This window comes from Pseudorasbora parva, chromosome 6, assembly GCF_024679245.1.
Source record: "Pseudorasbora parva isolate DD20220531a chromosome 6, ASM2467924v1, whole genome shotgun sequence".
Lineage (NCBI taxonomy): Eukaryota > Metazoa > Chordata > Actinopteri > Cypriniformes > Gobionidae > Pseudorasbora > Pseudorasbora parva.
In genome coordinates this window covers 39476430-39495232 of record NC_090177.1, presented here as the reverse complement: position 1 = coordinate 39495232, position 18803 = coordinate 39476430, and the positions used below count along the sequence as shown (strand labels likewise).

General features: G+C 44.2%; 2 protein-coding genes across 2 annotated transcripts in view; both read right to left on the bottom strand.

Annotated features, from left to right (window-relative positions):
• Positions 1-17466, bottom strand: part of LOC137079120 (cell adhesion molecule Dscam1-like) — a 37169-nt gene extending 19703 nt beyond the window's left edge. Inside the window, exons 1-7 of the mRNA XM_067447083.1 lie at positions 17298-17466; positions 16746-16826; positions 12689-12943; positions 12088-12378; positions 11522-11776; positions 6591-6881; positions 6131-6385 (exon numbers count right to left, since the gene is read on the bottom strand). Coding sequence (XP_067303184.1) covers positions 6131-6385; positions 6591-6881; positions 11522-11776; positions 12088-12378; positions 12689-12943; positions 16746-16826; positions 17298-17466 — 1597 coding nt within the window. The remainder of the gene's footprint in view (positions 1-6130; positions 6386-6590; positions 6882-11521; positions 11777-12087; positions 12379-12688; positions 12944-16745; positions 16827-17297) is intronic.
• LOC137078998 (hemicentin-1-like) overlaps positions 1-18803 on the bottom strand; it is a 96791-nt gene that overhangs the window by 53712 nt on the left and 24276 nt on the right. The gene's annotated exons all lie outside the window — the stretch shown is intronic.

Genomic DNA, 18803 nt, shown 5'->3' with positions numbered 1-18803 from the left:
AGCTCCTAGCCCATCATCCGTGGCAGTGCTCATAGGGATGAACATTATCAGTAAGTGCCGACAGATCGTTCACGCTGAATTTGACACCACGCTGGATGGTAAGCTGGATTCTGACTGGAGGGCAGTCTTTCAGCAGGCACAATCTGTGGAGTTAGTTGAGCGAGTTTCGTGTGCTCGAGTCGTGAGTAAGACTCCTGCTCATGTGCCAGCTTGGTCGGCAGCCACTGTCCTGATTAAGGGGATTGAATGCAATAAAAAGGAAGGTTCTGTGTGGTTGGTAGAACCAGCAAATTTGCCCTTACCAGAAGGTTTGGTTGTAGTACCTACGTTAGTCACGTCAGAGTTACCTGTGTGCCCAGTGAGAGTACTTAACCTGTCTCAGGAAGACCTTTGGCTTCAACCTAGGGCCCGTTTGGGTTTGTTGTCCCCAGTAGATGGTAGCAGTGCATGTTCGTCCTGCGAAGTAAGATTTCAGCGAATCTCGGCGGACACAGAACAGGTCACTATGGGTGGAGGTCCTGGTTCTGAGCCTCAGGCCCAGTCAGTTTTAAATCACATTGACATGGGAGGCACACCTGAACAGCAGGTTCAGTTAAAAGCTCTGCTGAGCAAGTATTCAAGTGTGTTTGCCCTGGAGGACGATGATTTGGGTTATACAGATAAGGTTAGGCATGAGATACATCTAACTGATGACTTACCCGTGAATCAGCCTTACCGACGAATTCCCCCAACTCAGTACCAAGAGGTTAGGGAGCACATCACTAAGTTACTAAGGAAGGGTGTCATTCAGGAGAGTGTGAGTGCTTACGCCTCGCCTGTGGTTCTGGTGCGCAAAACTGATGGGTCGCTACGGCTGTGCGTAGATTACCGCAAACTCAATGCCAAGACGAGGCGTGATGCATTTCCGCTACCCAGAATTGACGAGAGCTTCGATGCCCTTAGTGGAGCAAAGTTTTTCTCAACCGTAGATTTGGCCTCTGGGTATCATCAGATTGCAGTGAGTGACAGGGATAGGGCAAAGACAGCGTTCACCACACCTTTTGGTTTATTTGAGTACCGGAGGATGCCGTTTGGGGTCTGTAATGGACCGTCGACCTTTCAGCGGCTGATGCAGGCTGTTATGAGTGATCTGATCTTTCAGGTGTTGATAGTGTATCTAGACGACATTTTGCTGTTTTCACAGACATTTGAGGAACACCTGGAAAGATTAGAGGTGGTGCTAAAAAGGTTGGCTGAGACTGGGTTAAAGGTCAAGTTAGGGAAGTGTCGTTTTCTCCAAGACTCAGTGCGTTTCCTTGGTCACCAGGTGTCAGCGCATGGGATTTCTCCTGACCCAGACAAGGTCACTGCAGTCAGTAACTGGAAGACCCCAGAAACCGTCAAGGAGTTAAGATCATTTTTGGGGTTTTGCAGCTATTATCGGAAGTTTGTCGAGGGCTTTTCAAAGATAGCTGGACCCTTACATGACCTAGTAATTGCTTGCTTGAGTGAAGGCAGGTGTGTAAGGAGTGGTCGTCACTTTAGGACTCTGTGGTCTACTGAATGTGACCATGCATTCAATCAGCTAAAGAGGAAGTTGACGACAGCACCTGTACTGGGTTTTGCAGATTTTTCTTGTCCTTTCATTCTTGAAACCGATGCAAGCCAGAACGGCTTAGGAGCCGTCCTTTACCAGAAACAGGGTGACGAGAAGAGGGTCATTGCATATGCCAGCCGTAGGTTGCGTAATGCAGAGCGAAATGATCGAAATTACAGTACCAGAAGCTCGAGCTACTGGCCCTTAAGTGGGCTGTCGTCGAGAAATTTCGCGGTTACTTACTTGGGTCTTGGTTCGAGGTGATTACTGATAATAATCCACTCTGTCACTTGCAAACTGCTAAGTTAGGAGCAATCGAACAGAGGTGGGTAGCACAACTGTCGGTCTTCAACTTTGAGGTGAAGTACAGACCGGGCAAGAGTAATGCAGCAGCTGATGCTCTATCTAGGCAGGAGTTTGCAGGGGAGCCTGAACCTGATCCAGATGCTGACTGGGATGAGTGTGTAGCAATTTGTGGTGCGATAAGGCGAGGTACCAGCTTGGAACCTGAACTTGTGTTGAAGGGTGTTGAATGTAGCAGGTTGAGGCAAATTCGTGCGTTGGAGGCTGGAGAAGAGGCTATCACTACTCTCCAAGGTAACACTTGTACACTTCCCAGTTACACCAGGGAACAGTTAGTTGAGTTTCAAAAAAGTGACCCTGTTCTGCAAGTGTTTCGAGGGTTCTGGGATGAGAAAAAGAAACCAGCTCACTTGGAAAGAAAGTCTCTGTCTAGGTCTGTGAAATGCCTTCTTAAGCAGTGGAGCCTTGTAAAAGAACGAAATGGGTTGCTGTATCGGGTAGTAGCTGACCCTTCTGAGGAGAGTTGCTGGCAACTGTTGTTGCCCAGGTGTTTGAAAGAACAAGTGCTGCGAAGTATTCATGACGATCTGGGGCATCAGGGCATTGAACGGACGTTGGGGTTGTTGAAGCAGAGGTGTTTTTGGTCCGGTATGTATGAGGATGTGGAGGAATGGGTGAAGAAGTGTCAACGGTGCATCCTCACAAAGATGCCTCAGCCCAAAGTTCGTGCCCCTATGAGAGCATTTTTGGCTTCCAGACCTCTGGAAGTGATTGCGGTGGACTTCACAGTCTTAGAGCCTGCTTCTGATGGGCGTGAAAATGTTTTGGTTGTCACCGACGTTTTTACAAAGTTTACACAGGCGTTCCCCACAAAAGATCAAAAGGCCGATACCACAGCAAAGGTCTTGTTAAAAGAGTGGTTTATGAAGTACGGAGTTCCAGAGAGGTTGCACTCCGATCAAGGTCGAAATTTTGAAAGCGAGGTAATTGCTGAGCTGTGCAGACTCTATGGGGTGAAAAAGACCCGTACGACCCCTTACAGGCCGCAGGGAAATGCCCAATGTGAACGATACAACCGAACACTTCACAACCTGTTACGTACATTACCGCCAGAACGTAAGCGTCGTTGGCCTGAGTACTTGCCAGAGTTAGTTCACGCATATAATGTAACGCCTCATGCAACTACAGGGTTTTCCCCTTATTATCTACTTTTTGGGGTACAACCACATCTGCCCATTGATGCATTGTTGGGTAGTGAGGAGGTCTCAGAGAGAAAACAAGACTGGTTGGCTGTTCATCAGGAAAGACTCAGATACGCCCATGAAAAAGCAAGGGAGCACTCAGAAGAGAAAGCGCTTGAGAGAGTGACTCGTCTAAATGAAAAGACATTTTGTCCCCAAGTCAGTGTGGGCGAGTTGGTATATCTGCGCCAGCGGTCTCCAGGCAGGAACAAGATTCAAGATGCCTGGAGCCCGATTGTGTTTCGAGTAGTGGAAGTAGTAGGCACAACGTACACTGTTGAACCTTTGGAGGGAGGGCCTTCAAAAAGGGTGCACAGATCAGAATTGTGTCCAGGTGCCGTGCCAACTCCTAGGCCTAGGAGTGGAGCGAAATCCCTGCCAGATATACAGCCTGTCGTCATGGATGGGAACGAGATTTCTGGACCAGATTTTGTGGTAGTAGAGGAGGTTGTGCAACCCTCAATGGGCGTGGCTGCAAACTCTCCCATGAATCCAGAGTTGAGAGGTGACCGCTCTAAAGGTATCCAGGTGCGAGTATCAGCAGATACTACTAGAGACTCTGTAGAATCGGATGATGTGGTCCTGAATGCAGAGGCTCCAGAAGAGTGTGTCCAATCACCGGAGCTAGAGACTGGTGAGGTGCGTAACCCAGTCAAGAGGGAGGTACCAGTACCAGCTGTGCGTAGGAGCAAGCGAGCAACTGCGGGTGTCCACACAAATCCTTTTCATGCACCCAGGTCGGCTTGTCACGCAGTGAGTGTCAGCACAGACATGGTGTCTCAAGTACTGGCTAGTATTGGCACTGCATTGTTCGAGAAGGCGTTACAAGGTGCCATGAATGCTGAAATTCGTGATTGAGTGAGTCATCGAGGACGCTGACTTATTGCAGGGGAGAATGTAACCGGGTGGTAAATACCTTCAACGTTTGTTTCTCTTGTTGTATGTTTAAAACTGTTATTTCTTTGTTATTTACTGTTCTCAGTGAAATAAGTCATGTTAAACAGTGGTTATCTGTATTTTCCTGGAGTCGTCAGCAGGTGGCACTGTGTGTGCTGGGTGCAAGGCAATGCGCATGCGTCCTCTCTCACCTCGATCATTTTTGTCCGATGTGCAGCGAGCAGTGTGAGAGAGACGCACACTCTCGGGAAAATTGGGGAGATTTTGTGATCATCCACGGGTAAATACAGTGTTTTATGATTATATCCTGGATAAATACCAATTGTGGATGTATATTTTTCTGTGTTACTTTGGAGAATTGTCATATTTGAAAGGTAGTGTCGTGTATAATGTCCGCGAATATATGACGTCACACCATGCGGTCTAGGCCTGTTCAGTTAACATTGAGCAATGTGATAAATGTATGTTTTCCAAATGTTTCATGTGATGTTCATGTGATTGTTTACACAGTGTACAACATTATATTGGTGATTTCAGCCCTGGTGAATTGAATGTGGTGGTATACTGTATAGGAGCTGATCGTGATGTGAGTGTTATTTTCTAACATTTCATTCCAATGATGTATAAGTGGGTAATATAAAAATGTACTCATGCTGTTTGTTCTTTTTGTACAGTATTCCCACTGTCGTATTGTATTGTGCATATTTTGATTTTGGAATCGTGTCACATTATTCTACTCTTTATCTTTGAGCTTTCTATCTTTTTCACTGAGATTTTTGTGAACTGTCATCTCAACTAAAGTTGAGAAGCCATATCTGATAGTGAATCATTCTCTTAAAGAAACGCAGATGAATAAACTACAAAGTGAAAAGAACCCCTCAATGTGTTCCTGGTGGTTAATTTAAATCCCCGGTCACACTAGATTTAGTAACTGTTTAAAATGCAATTACTTGTGAAATCAGTACTTTATTCATACCATACATTAAGATACGATTCTCATGTTTTTGGGTGAACTGTCTCAAACTTCAGATTTTTATTTTATTAAGTGCTTTGCGATGGTTATATTCTATAAAATAAATGGTAACAAGAGGCAGTTTACAAGAGACTAACCTACCTTCGCCTTGCACTTGTAGAGTCTCACTGTCCACTGAGAAGCCTCCTCTCTTTGCTTTGCAGTGATAGACACCAGCGTCAGAGAGAGATGCTGAGTTGATAGTGAAGGTTGGATTTGTGATCAGAGGTTTTGTGTCTTTATACCAGTCATACGTCCACCCATCACCAGGCATATTACAACCAATTTGGACTTTCTCCTCAGTGTAAAAGAACTCAAACCATAGATCTTTTCTGATGTCTGGTTTTGGTGTGTCAACTAGGAGCAACAGAGGTCAAATAGAAATTATAGACAACCTTCAAACGATAACTGCTTTGAGTTGCATATGCTTGCTACTGAACTGAATTGCTCATTGAAAAGCTTTAAAAAGTTTTAGAAGTTTCACTTGCCATAAATATGAAGTCTCGAAGCTTCTGATCGTCCTGTAGTCACTGATGTTCTCACCAGATGTCTTCCTCTGCAGGTAAACTCTCCTGAATGACTCGCTTTTGCTGAGCTGATTGAGAGTGTGTTTCCAGAAAGGGAAATGTCCTCATCTCCTGAAAGCGGAGCTCCATTTCTAAACCATTCATAGCCCCATTCACTTGAACCTCCATCGATTGAACACTTCAGAGTCACTTTTTCACTTGGGTAAAATGTTTTCCATTCAGAATCTATTGACTGTTTTGGTTGAGGCAGATCTGCACAGTAAAAAAAAGTAACAGTAATGAACAATTGATGTGGAAATGTTGACACTTGGTTGAATTGACATTCTAAGTACCTTTAAGAAGCCCAGTTACTGATATACAATTTTTTAGTTTAAAATACTTATTTAACTCCCTTGATTCCATGTTGTTTCATTTACACATTTAGCGGACGCTTTCAAAGCGACTTACATTGTGTTAAATGTATAGGTCTGCATTTTTTGGGAACTTTACTGAGGCATTGTCAACTCAGTGACTGCACAATGGGAGGAATATTGCACAATAGAAATGACTATAAAGAGGTAAGTTATTGACTCACCTTGAACTTGCACTCGTAGAGTCTCACTGTCCACTGAGAAGCCTCCTCTCTTTGCTTTGCAGAGATAGACACCAGCGTCAGAGTGAGATGCTGAGTGAATAGTGAAGGTTGGATTTGTGTTTAGAGGTTTTGAGTCTTTGTACCAGTCATATGTCCATCCATCACCAGACATGTCACATCTAAGCTGGATTTTCTCCCCAGTGTAGAAGGGCTCAAACCACCAACGTTTCCCGATGTAAGGTTTTGGTGTCTTATCTAAGAGTCACAGGGGTAGAATTACAAATTATAGACTCCTTTCAAGCAACAATGGCATTGGGTTGAATGTGCTGGTTATTCTTTATAATCTGAGACTACAAATACTCATGCTGCTGATAGTGTCTGGCTCCGCATTGAACTCTTTTTAAGTGCCTGTTAATTTTGTTTATATCTATTAATCAAATAATATCATAAGTAATTTTACCATCAATAAGAAGTTCCAAAGCTTCTGTTTCTCTTGTAGTCACTGATGTTCTCACCAGATGTCTTCCTCTGCAGGTAAACTGTCCTGAATGAATCGCTTTTGCTGATCTGATTGAAAGTGTGTTTCCAAAAAAGAAAATGTTCTCATACCCTGAAAGCGGAGCTCCATTTCTAAACCATTCATAGCCCCATTCATTTGGTCCTCCATAGATTGAACACTTCAGAGTCACTTTTTCACTTGGGTAAAATGTTTTCCATTCAGACTCTATTGACAGTTTTGTTTTAGGTGGCTCTACACAGAAATAAAGGAAGAAATAAATATAAGTTGAAAAGTAAAGAAAAGTTATACTTTTACTTTTTTTAAATACCTTTTTTCTTGTTTATGAAATAATTTAGTCTAAACATCTTGATTATGCATGCAACCTTAGTTTGCTGAAGAGAAAACGAGATGCTGCGTCAAAGTGCTGTGAGAACATTCCTGCGTGATTGCGTCATGAAGCACTTGTGAATCAGTCCAATGGAGAGACGTAACAAAACAAAAAGGGTTAGTGTTAGCAAGCAGGTAGAATGGCAGGGCGAAGCAGAGTCTCGTTCCCTTTTCAGGGAGCTAAGGTTACATGCGTGACTTAGACATTCCCTTTTAAGGGAACTTGCACTGCGTTGAAATGCCGTGAGAATGCAATACCCACATCCCCACAAGAGCAAGTGACCCTGTGTGAAACCGAAGAGCACACTACGGCGATAACACTTGCGCCCCAGGGGTGAAGCCTGAGGGGCAGCACGGTTCATGTCAGAATGAACTGCGTCACCAAAGAGGCCAGAAGGTGAAATCTGGGTGACTAAAGTGATAAGTCTTCAGTTTCTCCTGTCTCAAAAACTAACAACATCCAACTTCTTGGAGCTGGATAATGCAGCACCGGTGCCTTAACCGGGGCAGACTTAACTGCAGTGCGTGCTTCCGAAACCTGAGATGAGGTACTGGATCTAACAGATGAGTGTCGGTATAGGGCAGGGTCCGTCTCTAACCCACTATTAGATCCATCTGCGAACCCTACAACTGAAGCTTTGGCAGAAGCATGACCTGAGTTGCGAGGAACGCAAGCCAAAGCACCCTCTTCAAAGAGTGTCTGGTGGGAGAGCAGCGTTCTCAATGACAGACGCTCACAGTGCTCACAACTAGCCCCCTTGAGGGCTGCGTGAGCATGCTACCCTCCCAAACAAATAACACACATAAGCCCCGTTTCCACCAAAATTACCCGGAACAATTTGTACCAGGAACTTTTTTACAGGAACTTTTCTCCCCCCCAGACCTGCAGCTGTCTGCGTTTCGACCGCGATAAAGTTCCGAGAAGGCAAATTAGTCCGGTGATGTAGGACTGCACGCGACTGCTCCTCTAAGCCAGTGACGGACAAGGGCTGTCACTTTTTATTCGATATTCGAATATGCATTCGAAGATGACGTGAAATATCCGTAATCGAACTATAAATAATCTATCCGGTTTTTAAAGTGCCATATAGCGCAATTTTTTTTACTGTCGGTGCGTTTACATGGAGCACTGTAATCAGTTTATAAGTCCAATCTGAAGGAAAATGCTCCATATAAACACCTCAATCGTAATAAAAATGCCCAAACTGAATGAAATTGTAATCGTTTTGAGATGGGTGGATAAACCTTTTCATGAATCGATCAAACTAAACATTTCACCATGTAAATGACCTGACCGGATTACTTTTGAGTGTGCGTCCTTATGTGATGTACACAGCGTGCGCCTTCACCACTGAAGAGCACACGTCGCGCTCATGCACCAAGCATGACAGGAAAATACATTTATCTGAGGGAGAAACTTTTTATTTCATAAGAAGTTATGAAGATAATGTTGGCATAATGACACTGTCCCTAAGCCTATGTAAGCAAACAATCATTAAAGGGGGGGTGAAACACTCAGTTTCAGTCAGTGTCATGTCAATCTTGAGTACCTATAGAGTAGCATTGCATCCTGCATATCTCCGAAAAGTCTTTATTTTTTTATAATTATATAAGAAAGATGCGCTGTTCCGAGTCTTTCCGAAAAAAGCCGAGCGGGTGGGTGCGTGTCGTGTGAGCGGAGCTAAATAATGACGTGTGCAGCAGCGCGCTGCTATTGTGTTGAGTCGAGTGCGTCATCCCTAACAGCGGGAAAAAAACTTTATTCAAAATAAAAATATGGCTTTTAATCAGATACAGCCATACATCTATGATCCGGAATCAGACCCAGAGGCTGCAGTTGAACAGGAGCAGCAGCAAAAACGACTAGAGCAGGACGTCTCTATGTGGTAAGTTATACACTAACTATATAATATGCTTAGCGGCTTGTGTTATTTACATATTTATACTTGAATTATATCGTCGTATTTTTGTCTTTGAAGGTGTACATGTGGGAAGTGCAGTTGTGCACGTGTGTTTGTGTGTTTACGCGTGGTTTGTGTAGACAATTGTAGTAAGCGGACTGGTTTTGCACGGCAGGTTAAGGTAGTGTTTACATAGAAAGACACGGAATAGTAGCGCATTTGAATGAAGAAGCGCGCTTATTTAGTTCAACATATTTCCCTCCTCTTTGTGTATTGTTGTTTGGAGTGCTTTTACAATACACAAACATAAAGTTACACATATAGTGGCCAGCTAAACAAATGTACACGCACTACACATCGCATGCTCCATTGATCAATTAACTATACGTGATCATGTTTGGGCTACTTGATGAGCATAGGCAAAAACACAGACATTTGAAGCACTCTTACTCACAGCCTGCGGTTCTAACGTTAGGACCTTTATCGTTGGGACTGCTCCATCCTTCAGCATTAGGCGATTGGGAAAATCCGGCGTCGAGCTGGGCCTTGTTTATGAAACAGTCGGCACCGAAATGCAGCGAACAGATATAAACATTCGCGCAACTCAGTTGCTGATCCGGAAAAGCAAATTCCATCCACTGTTGCCTTAACGCGGGGGTTTTGGGGAATCTGTGCAGGACTGTCTTGGTCTGGCAACCAAAAACGCACTTTTTTGGTGACATTGTTATGTGCTCATCACCTGTTTAGCATCCTACAAGCCAGCGCTTTGATGGGCGTAGCCTGTTACTTTCGCTCTCTCCCTCTCTCTCTCTCACGCGCTTCCGGTAGAATTGTCCGTAAGGCCCATACAAGGAAATTCCGCCCCCATTAACGTCAAAGGGGACGCATGATCTCAAAAAACTTGCCGAAACTTATGACTAACCGGAAGTAGTATTTTTGACATAGAAATACTCCCATCAAACGTCCACCTTAACTTTTGAAACTTTGTCTATGTTTAGTATGGGATTCCAAGTCTTTAACAGTGTAAAAAGATCAGTATGCATGAAACAGCATTTCACCCCCCCTTTAACTACTTCAACTGCGCCTGACATTAGAATTTATTTTTTCTGAGATGATTATTACACTTTACAACAAATGAATAGCTTTTATAAAACCGTATAAGTCCTGGTGGCCGTTGAGAGTTGCTATGGCACCCGTAAACACATTCCAGCTGCTGGAGATGACGGCGTTGTAGATAATTGAATATATTCGAATGCATTGCTTGATATTTTAATTCCGTTCGAATTCAATTTTTTTCAAAAATGACAGCCCTAACGGACAGTAATCATTTTTGTGTGTACCGATTGAAAGATTTAGTGGACTGTTTACATGAGACGTTATCTAAACCGATCTGGTGTTTACATGTAATGACTTTCAATCGCAATCATTTTGTCACATAAGCAGTTTGTCTGCCGCATCAAAGATGTCAACGCTGTTTTCTCCAGCAGCTATGTGTTAACTGAAGCCAGAGCAACTCTTAACGGCCACCAGGACTAATACAGTATTATATTTTAAGCTATTTATTTGTTTAAGTAATCATCTGAGAAAAAAAAAAAATCTTCTGTCAGGCGCAGTAAAAGTAAAAACTGCCTGGGGCAATATACGCTGTGTCATTACTCCAACATTATCTTCATAACTTACGAAATAAAAAGTTAACCCCCTCAGAAAAATTAACTTTCCTCTCTTGTCAACATGAGCGCGGCGTGTAAGACTGATTATTACTGAACGTAGACTGAACCTCGCAAAAGTCTTTTAAAAATGCTGGTTGAAATAAAAGGCTGCGTGAGCTCAACCAATCAGTATGTTCAGCGTCCAAGTCCCGCCCTCGAAAGTTCCTGAACTTTGAAAAAGTATTACCTCGTGAGCAGGGCCGTTTGGAGGGGGAAATATTTACCCGGAACTTCATTTAGACCCTGGTTCCTGCGGTCTAAACACACAGAGTACCACCAAAAGGTCCTGGTTCCTCTGTAAAGTTCCTGTGGTGGAAACGGGGCTATAGAGAGTATATCCCCACCCATAATGAAACGAAGGCAGGAATTAACACATTCAGTGAATTGCTGTTCACTTGTCATAATAGTTTTTCTTTTTTAAACATGGGGGAAAAATTCCTGCCTAACAACTTCTAAGGACATACAAAAACACCAATTTTACAGACAACAATTCACACAGTAGCACTTACTTCAGGCTTGCTTTTTTTAAAAGCTAACACTGTTCGTTTTTTTAGGTGCTTTATAATTTCAAAGGTCTATGACGTCTCCCAGCTATGACGTTGTCTCTCCATTGGACTGATTCTACAAGTGCTTCATGACGCAATCACATAGATGCATACTCACAGCGCTTCATCGCAGCGCAAGTTCCCTTGAAAAGGTAATACTCATTAAACTCTTTTGATTTCATGTCGTTTTATTACACATTTGATGGACACTTCCAAAGCAACTTCATTGTGTTCAATCTATAGGTCTGCAATTCTTGGGAATTTACTGAGGTATTTTCAATTCAAAGAATGCACAATTGAATAATAATTCACAATATAAATGATTATAAAGAGGTACACTATTGACTCACCTTGAACTTGCACTTGTAGAGTCTCACTGTCCACTGTGAAGTCTCCTCTCTTTGCTTTGCAGAGATAAACACCAGTGTCAGAGAGAGATGCTGAGTTGATAGTGAAGGTTGGATCTTTGCTGAAGGTTTTTGAGTCTTTATACCAGTCATAAGTCCATCCATCACCAGGCATATTACAACCAAGCTGGACTTTCTCTTTAATGTAGAAGGGCTCAAACCACCTATGTTTTGTGATGTCTGGTTCTGGTGTTTTATCTAAGAATCACAGGGGTAGAATTAGTACGAATGCACTCTCTTCAAACAATAATGCCTTGAGTTGCATATGCTTGTTATTCTTCAGTGTGTCTGGCCACTGTCAAGAAAAGCAGGCAAGAAACTGCAAATATTCACATGAACCACTGTACACCAGTAATGGCATATGCAAATGAAAAATATATATATAAAAAAAAAAAAAAAAAAAAAAAAAAAAGACCCCCACAACCCCTGTGCTATTACATTGAATTATTTAGGGTGACTGTTAATGTTGTTCATATACATTAATCATATAATTTAATAAGCATTATTACCATAAATATGGAGTCTCAAAGCTTCTGATTGTCCTGTAGTCACTGGTGTTCTCTTCAGATGTTTTCCTCTGCAGGTAAACTCTCCTGAATGACTCGCTTTTGCTGATCTGATTGAGAGTGTGTTTCCAGAAAAGGAAATGTCCTCATACCCTGAAAGAGGTGCTCCATTTCTAAACCATTCATAGCCCCATTCATTTGAACCTCCATCGATTGAACACTTCAGTGTCACTTTTTCACTTGGGTAAAATGTTTGCCATTTAGACTCTATTGACAGTTTTGGTTGAGGCAGATCTGCACAGTAAAAATAAAAACACAGGAACAACAGTATTTGAACAACTGATGTGAAAAAGTGAATGCAAAGCAACATTTTAGCCAGAAGCCCAGTTTCGTGTTTATGAATTAATTTAGTTTATAATACTTATTTAACTCTCTTGATTCCATGTTGTTTCATTTACACATTTGGTGGATGCTTCCAAAGCGACTTACATTGTGTTGCATTTCCTGGGAACTTTACTGAGGCATTGTCAACCCAATGACTGCACAATGGTAAGAATATTCCACAATTTAAATGATTATAAAAAAGGGTAAACTATTGACTCACCTTGAACTTGCACTCGTAGAGTCTCACTGTCCACTGAGAACTCTCCTCTCTTTGCTTTGCAGAGATAGACACCAGCGTCAGAGTGAGATGCTGAGCGTATAGTCAAGGATGGATCTGTGCTGAAGGTTTTTGAGTCTTTATACCAGTCATACGTCCATCCATCACCAGGCATATTACAACCAATCTGGACTTTTTCTCCAGTGTAGAAGGGCTCAAACCACCTATGTTTTCTAATGTCTGGTTCTGGTGTTTTAGCTAAGAATCACAGGGGTAGAATTAGTATTAATGCAATCTCTTCAAACAATAATACCTTGAGTTGCATATGCTTGTTATTCTTCATAATCCAAGACTAAATGAACTGACTCAGGCCATAAATAGTGTCTGGCAACTGTCAAAGGCAGACAAGAAGCTGCAAATGATGTCAAGAACCATTGTACACTAATACAGGATAAATTAAAAAACATCTTAATATATAAAGATGTTCTTCATTACACTCTTTTGTATGCTATGGGGCATGGTAATTTAATTAATATGTAATCATAAAATAACATAAGTATGTTTACCATAAATAAGAAGTGTCAAAACTTCTGATTGTCTTGTAGTCACTGGTGTTCTCGTCAGATGTTTTCCTCTGCAGGTAAACTCTCCTGAATGAATCGCTTTTGCTGAGCTGATTAAGAGTGTGTTTCCAGAAAAGTAAATGTCCTTATCTCCTGAAAGCGGAGCTCTGTCTCTAAACCATTCATAGCCCCATTCATTTGAATTTAGTGTACACACCAGAATCACTTTTTCACTTGGGTAAAATGTTTTCCACTCAGACTGTAATGACAGTTTTGGTTGAGGTGGCTCTGCACAGACAAACACAATAATAATGTAACAGACTGGACTCAGTGTAGAATGTTGGCTGTGATCCTTTATAATTAATAAAAAAAATATTTAGATTTATTTTATAATTACAACAATAATACAAACTTTGCTTATATGCTTTCAATGAAAACACCAATAAACTATTGCTTGTTGCGGCTGAAACAGCACAAAATAACTAAAAAACGATACAATATTGAAATTCTAAAATAATAATGATCTTATGAAACATCCAAATTTTCAAGAATTTGGACATTATTACAATCATTGTTTAGTTTATTAAGAAACTATAGGGACTAAACAGATAAGCAATAGTGCTGTATGTGCTATTGAGAAAGACTAAAGTGTTTTGCATACTTCTGCTACTTGACAGTTCTATAGTTATTATAATGTACATGGTTGTGGCACATTGTTTCATTCCACGCCTGCCACAGACTCCAGTTCCCAGAATCCTCCCTGCCTCAAACCTGAACACACTCCCTCATCATCTCGCCCGCTCTCACTGTATTCCCTGCACCTGGTCTTCATCATCAGCACTCCCTTTATATTGACTCACTTCCCTGAACTCAAATCTGGATGCGGTAGAAAACCATACAGTGACACTGAATCACCGAAGAGGCTGGTGGCTCACTGGAGAGTCCCTGCAGTGATGCTCGGATTTCAAATTTTGCGAAGGAAAAAGACATGGATAGGTAACAAATGTTTCCTGTTGTGCAGTCATGGATGAAAATTCTGAAGAATCGATCATGGAGGACAGGGAGGAATAAACGGAAGTATACTCAAGGAAGAAAAATTCAAAACGCAAGAAATCTGTTAAGGAGCAGGAAGATAGTTGGATATGGTGTTAACTGTAAAAGATTTTAATAAAAAAAGAACAAAACAAATCAGGAAAATTCAAGAAAACAGACTACAATATACGGAGGTGAATGGTTTCAAAGTATTGCTGACATTTGAAAATATATAGCACAAAGAAATGCAGGGCAGAAAAATAAAAATATTCCATGGTGGAAAGAAGAATGCAGTAAAGCAATAAAAGAAAAAAATAAGGCATTTAAAAATCTTAGGAAAAATATGAATATGAGTAATATGGTGGAATATAAGAAAGCAAGAGCTAAAACAAGAAGAATAATTAAGAATGCCAAGAGAGAAGGATGGAGAGAATTTTGTTCTACCATAGGAAAAGATACTCCTTTGGATACAATTTGGAATATGTTAAGAAGTATGTGTGGGAAAGGGAGAAAGTCAACTCAAATACCAGTTTTAATTGAAGGGGATACAGTAGCAGTAACAGATATAAGTAAAGCAAATATCTTGTGTAATGTTTTAGAAAAAGCACATAAAATAGAATTGGGAGAAAAATATGAGTTAGGAAGAAGAGATACTTTAGACAAATATCCAGATATAATGAAGAAGAGAAATAGTAAGAATAGTTGTGTAGATCAGAATTTACAATCAAAGAACTGAAAATAGCAATACAAAAATGTGCCAATACTGCTCCTGGATGTGATGGGGTACGTTATATAAGGATAAAACATCTGGCAGAAAGTGTATTATTAAAGCTACTCAATTTATATAATAAAATATGGACAGAAGGAATACTCCCAAAAATATGGGAGCAAGCTGTAGTTATTACAATAAGAAAACGTCTCGGTTATGTATGTAACCCCCATGAAATTTGGCATGCGATCCACGCATTCCACGCTCCGCCCGCAGCGCGGGTATAAATAGGAAGTGGAATGGTAGATCAGCGCTTTTTCTGCTGAGGAGCCGACTAATGACTCGGACTCCTAGCGGAAGCACAGCGCCTGGCGACGGGACGTACGTCTCCATTCCCTCCTTCAGGGAACGAGGGTTACATACGTAGCCGAGATTTTCCCTTTCAGTCGGTCACGTTCGACGTACGTCAGACTTAGACCAACGAATTGGGATGCCCATTGAAAACGCCAGGATGCTGGCCCTTCCAGCGTCCTGCTTGAGCACACTGTACCGTCTAGTATGGTACGGAAGTCAGGGCTCCAAGCAGGGAGGACAGTCACTGCTGTTTCTGCAAGACCCACTTAGTATGACTTTTGGATAAAGCTGGGAAAGCGTGCCCGTCTCGGGAGATGGAACGCTGCAGAGCCACGGCCCACTGAGGGCATGGTGGGAGAGTACACATAAGGACTAACCTGACAGGGTAGTGCAACATATGGCATATGGGGTGGTTCCAACCTAATTGTAGGGGGGAAAGAACACGCCCAGAGACAACAGAGCGGGCTCTGTCTAGGAAAAGACACGGGGCTAGCCGGTAGGGTAGCTGGTACCGTGGAGGAATACACATATGGGGTTGCCGTGAGGGAACGGCTACATATGGAACCCAGCCTACCACCACGTTTCACAAGCATACGGGTGCAGGCCTAGTGTCAGACAGTCCGCAATGTCTGACACCGCAGGGGTGATGGAGGAGCTCACGGGGTTAGCCGTTTCCGGGGAACACAACTGGAGACAATAGACGCACGTATCCGGCCCTGAGGGAGGGAGTGGCGTTTGCAAGCCGACACTAGAACGGGCACTTAGTGCTACTGGCCACTGGGGGTGAGGATGCGGGAAGATACCGGCTCTATACGTAGGCTTTAAAATGTAACGAACGTGTTAGGTGTCACCCAGCCCGCAGCTCTACATATGTCTGTCAGCGAGGCGCCTTGAGCCAGCGCCCAGGAAGAAGCAACACTCCTTGTGGAGTGTGCTCTTAACCCGAACGGGCAAGGCCTGTCTTGGGACTGGTAAGCCAAGACTATAACATCCACTATCCAGTGGGCTAACCTCTGCTTGGAGACAGCCTTTCCCTTCTGCTGGCCTCCATAACAGACGAAGAGTGGCTCTGAGGTCCGAAAGCTTTTAGTCTGGTCAACATGTCCGGGCAGGGGTCTCAGGACAACGTGAGAGTTACCGGGCCCGAATTCTAGGCACGATTCGTTGACCGAAAGTGCATGCAGGTCCCCTATCCTCTTGATAGAGGCCAATGCGGTCAGGAGCACTGTCTTCATTGACAAGATTTTAAGCTCACATGCCAAAGGCTCGAATGGAGGGCTCTGAAGTGCCCTGAGCACTAGAGCTAAATCCCAAGAGGGTACCGAGTTTGGGCGAGGAGGATTTAGTCTCCTTGCACCTTTGAGGAACCTGACGACTAGGTCGTGCTTTCCTACGGACTTACCTTCCACTGCATCGTGGTACGCCGCTACTGTGGCAGCGTATACTTTGAGGGTGGAGGGAGACAGCCTTTGCTCCGACCCATCTTGCAGGAAGGAAAGCACGACACTAATTGAACACCTTTGGGGGTCTTCCCGGCGGGAAGCGCAACATTCATTGAATAGGTTCCACTTCAGCATAGAGGGGCCTCATGGAGGGGGCTCTAGCTAAAGAGATGGTATCTACGACTGCTTGTGGTAGTCCATGTAGAACCTCAGCGTCCCGTCCAGGGACTAGACATGAAGATTCCAGAGGTCTGGACGCGGGTGCCATAGAGTGCCCCGTCCCTGAGAAAGAAGGTCCTTCCTCAGGGGAATGGGCCAAGAAGGGGCTGTCGCGAGGAGAGTTAGTTCTGAGAACCAGGTCCGGTTGGGCCAGTAGGGTGCAACTAACAAGACTTGCTCCTCGTCCTCCCTGACCTTGCACAGAGTCTGTGCAAGAAGGCTCACTGGGGGGAATGCATACTTGCGTAGGTCCCGGGGCCAGCTGTGTGCCAGTGCATCTGTGCCGAGTGTACCCCCGGTCAGGGAATAGTACCACTGGCAATGGTTCGAGTCCGAAGAGGCAAACAGGTCTACCTGTGCGGCTCCGAACTGGTCCCATATCAGCTGGACCACCTGGGGGTGGAGTCGCCACTCTCCCGGAGGTGTCAGCTGTCGAGAGAGCTGGTTGGCTGTCTGGTTCATGAATGGCCCGAAGCGACCTCAGCTGCTTCTGATTCCACAGGAGGAGGTGGCTGTCGAGTTGGAGCAGACGATGGGAGGGTAGAACACCCTGACGGCTGATGTACGCAACGGCCGTAGTGCTGTCCGTACGGACCAGTACATGCTTGCCACGTAGCAGCCCCTTGAGGCGGCGGAGTGCTAAGTGTACTGCCAGTAACTCGAGGCAATTGATATGCCAATGCAAGTGCGGCCCCGTCCACAGACCTGCAACTTGCATGCCAATTGTACGTGGTTCCTCAGCCCATGGCGGAAGCATCCGTGTACAGCACAGCATGCCTGGACACTTGTTCTAGGGGCACCCCGGCCCGAAGAAACAAAGTACTGGACCACAGGGTGAAGGTTTGGATGCAGTAAGGAGTCACTGGGACCCGGTACTGTCCGTTCTGCCACGCCAACCTCGGGACTCGGCCATTGAGCCAGCCTTGAAGCGGTCTCATATGAAGCAATCCGAGCGGCGTTACCGCGGCTGCAGATGCCATATGCCCCAGGAGCCTCTGAAAGAATTTCAGTGAGACCGCTGTCCTGCCTTTTAATGAATTCAGGCAGTTCAACACTGACTGGACTCGCTCCTCTGTGAGGTGCGCAGTCCAGTTGACCGAGTCCAGCTCCATACCGAGGTAAGAGATCCTCTGTGTGGAACAGAGTTTGCTCTTCTCTCGGTTGACCCGAACGCCCAACAGGCTGAGGTGACTGAGCACCATGTCCCTGTGTTCACACAACTGTTCTCTCAACTGGGCGAGTATCAGCCAGTCGTCGAGGTAGTTGAGGATGCGAACACCGCATTCTCTGAGCGGAACAATGGCTGCCTCCGCGACCTTGGTAAAGACGTGAGGCGACAGGGACAACCCGAAGGGCAGGACTTTGTACTTGTATGCCTTCCCCTCAGACGTAAAGCGTAGGAACGGCCTGTGTCAGGGGACAATAGAGACATGGAAGTACGCGTCCTTCAGGTCGATCGCTGCAAACCAATCTTGGGGACGGATGCATTTGAAAATGTGTTCTGCGTTAGCATCCGGAACGGGAGCTTATGCAGGGCCCGACTTAGGACACGCAGGTCCAAGATTGTTCATAACCCACCCCGCTTTTTGGGCACAATGAAGTAGGGGCTGTAGAACCCCATCTTCATTTCGGCTGGAGGAACCGTCTCGATCGCGTCCTTCGCCAGTAGGACCTCGATCACTGACCTCAAGACGTGAGCATCGCTGCTTCGCACAGAGGTGAAGAGGATGCCCTTGTACTTGGGCTGCCAGCGAGCGAACTGAATCGGGTAGCTGAGTCTGATTGTACGGGTGACCAGC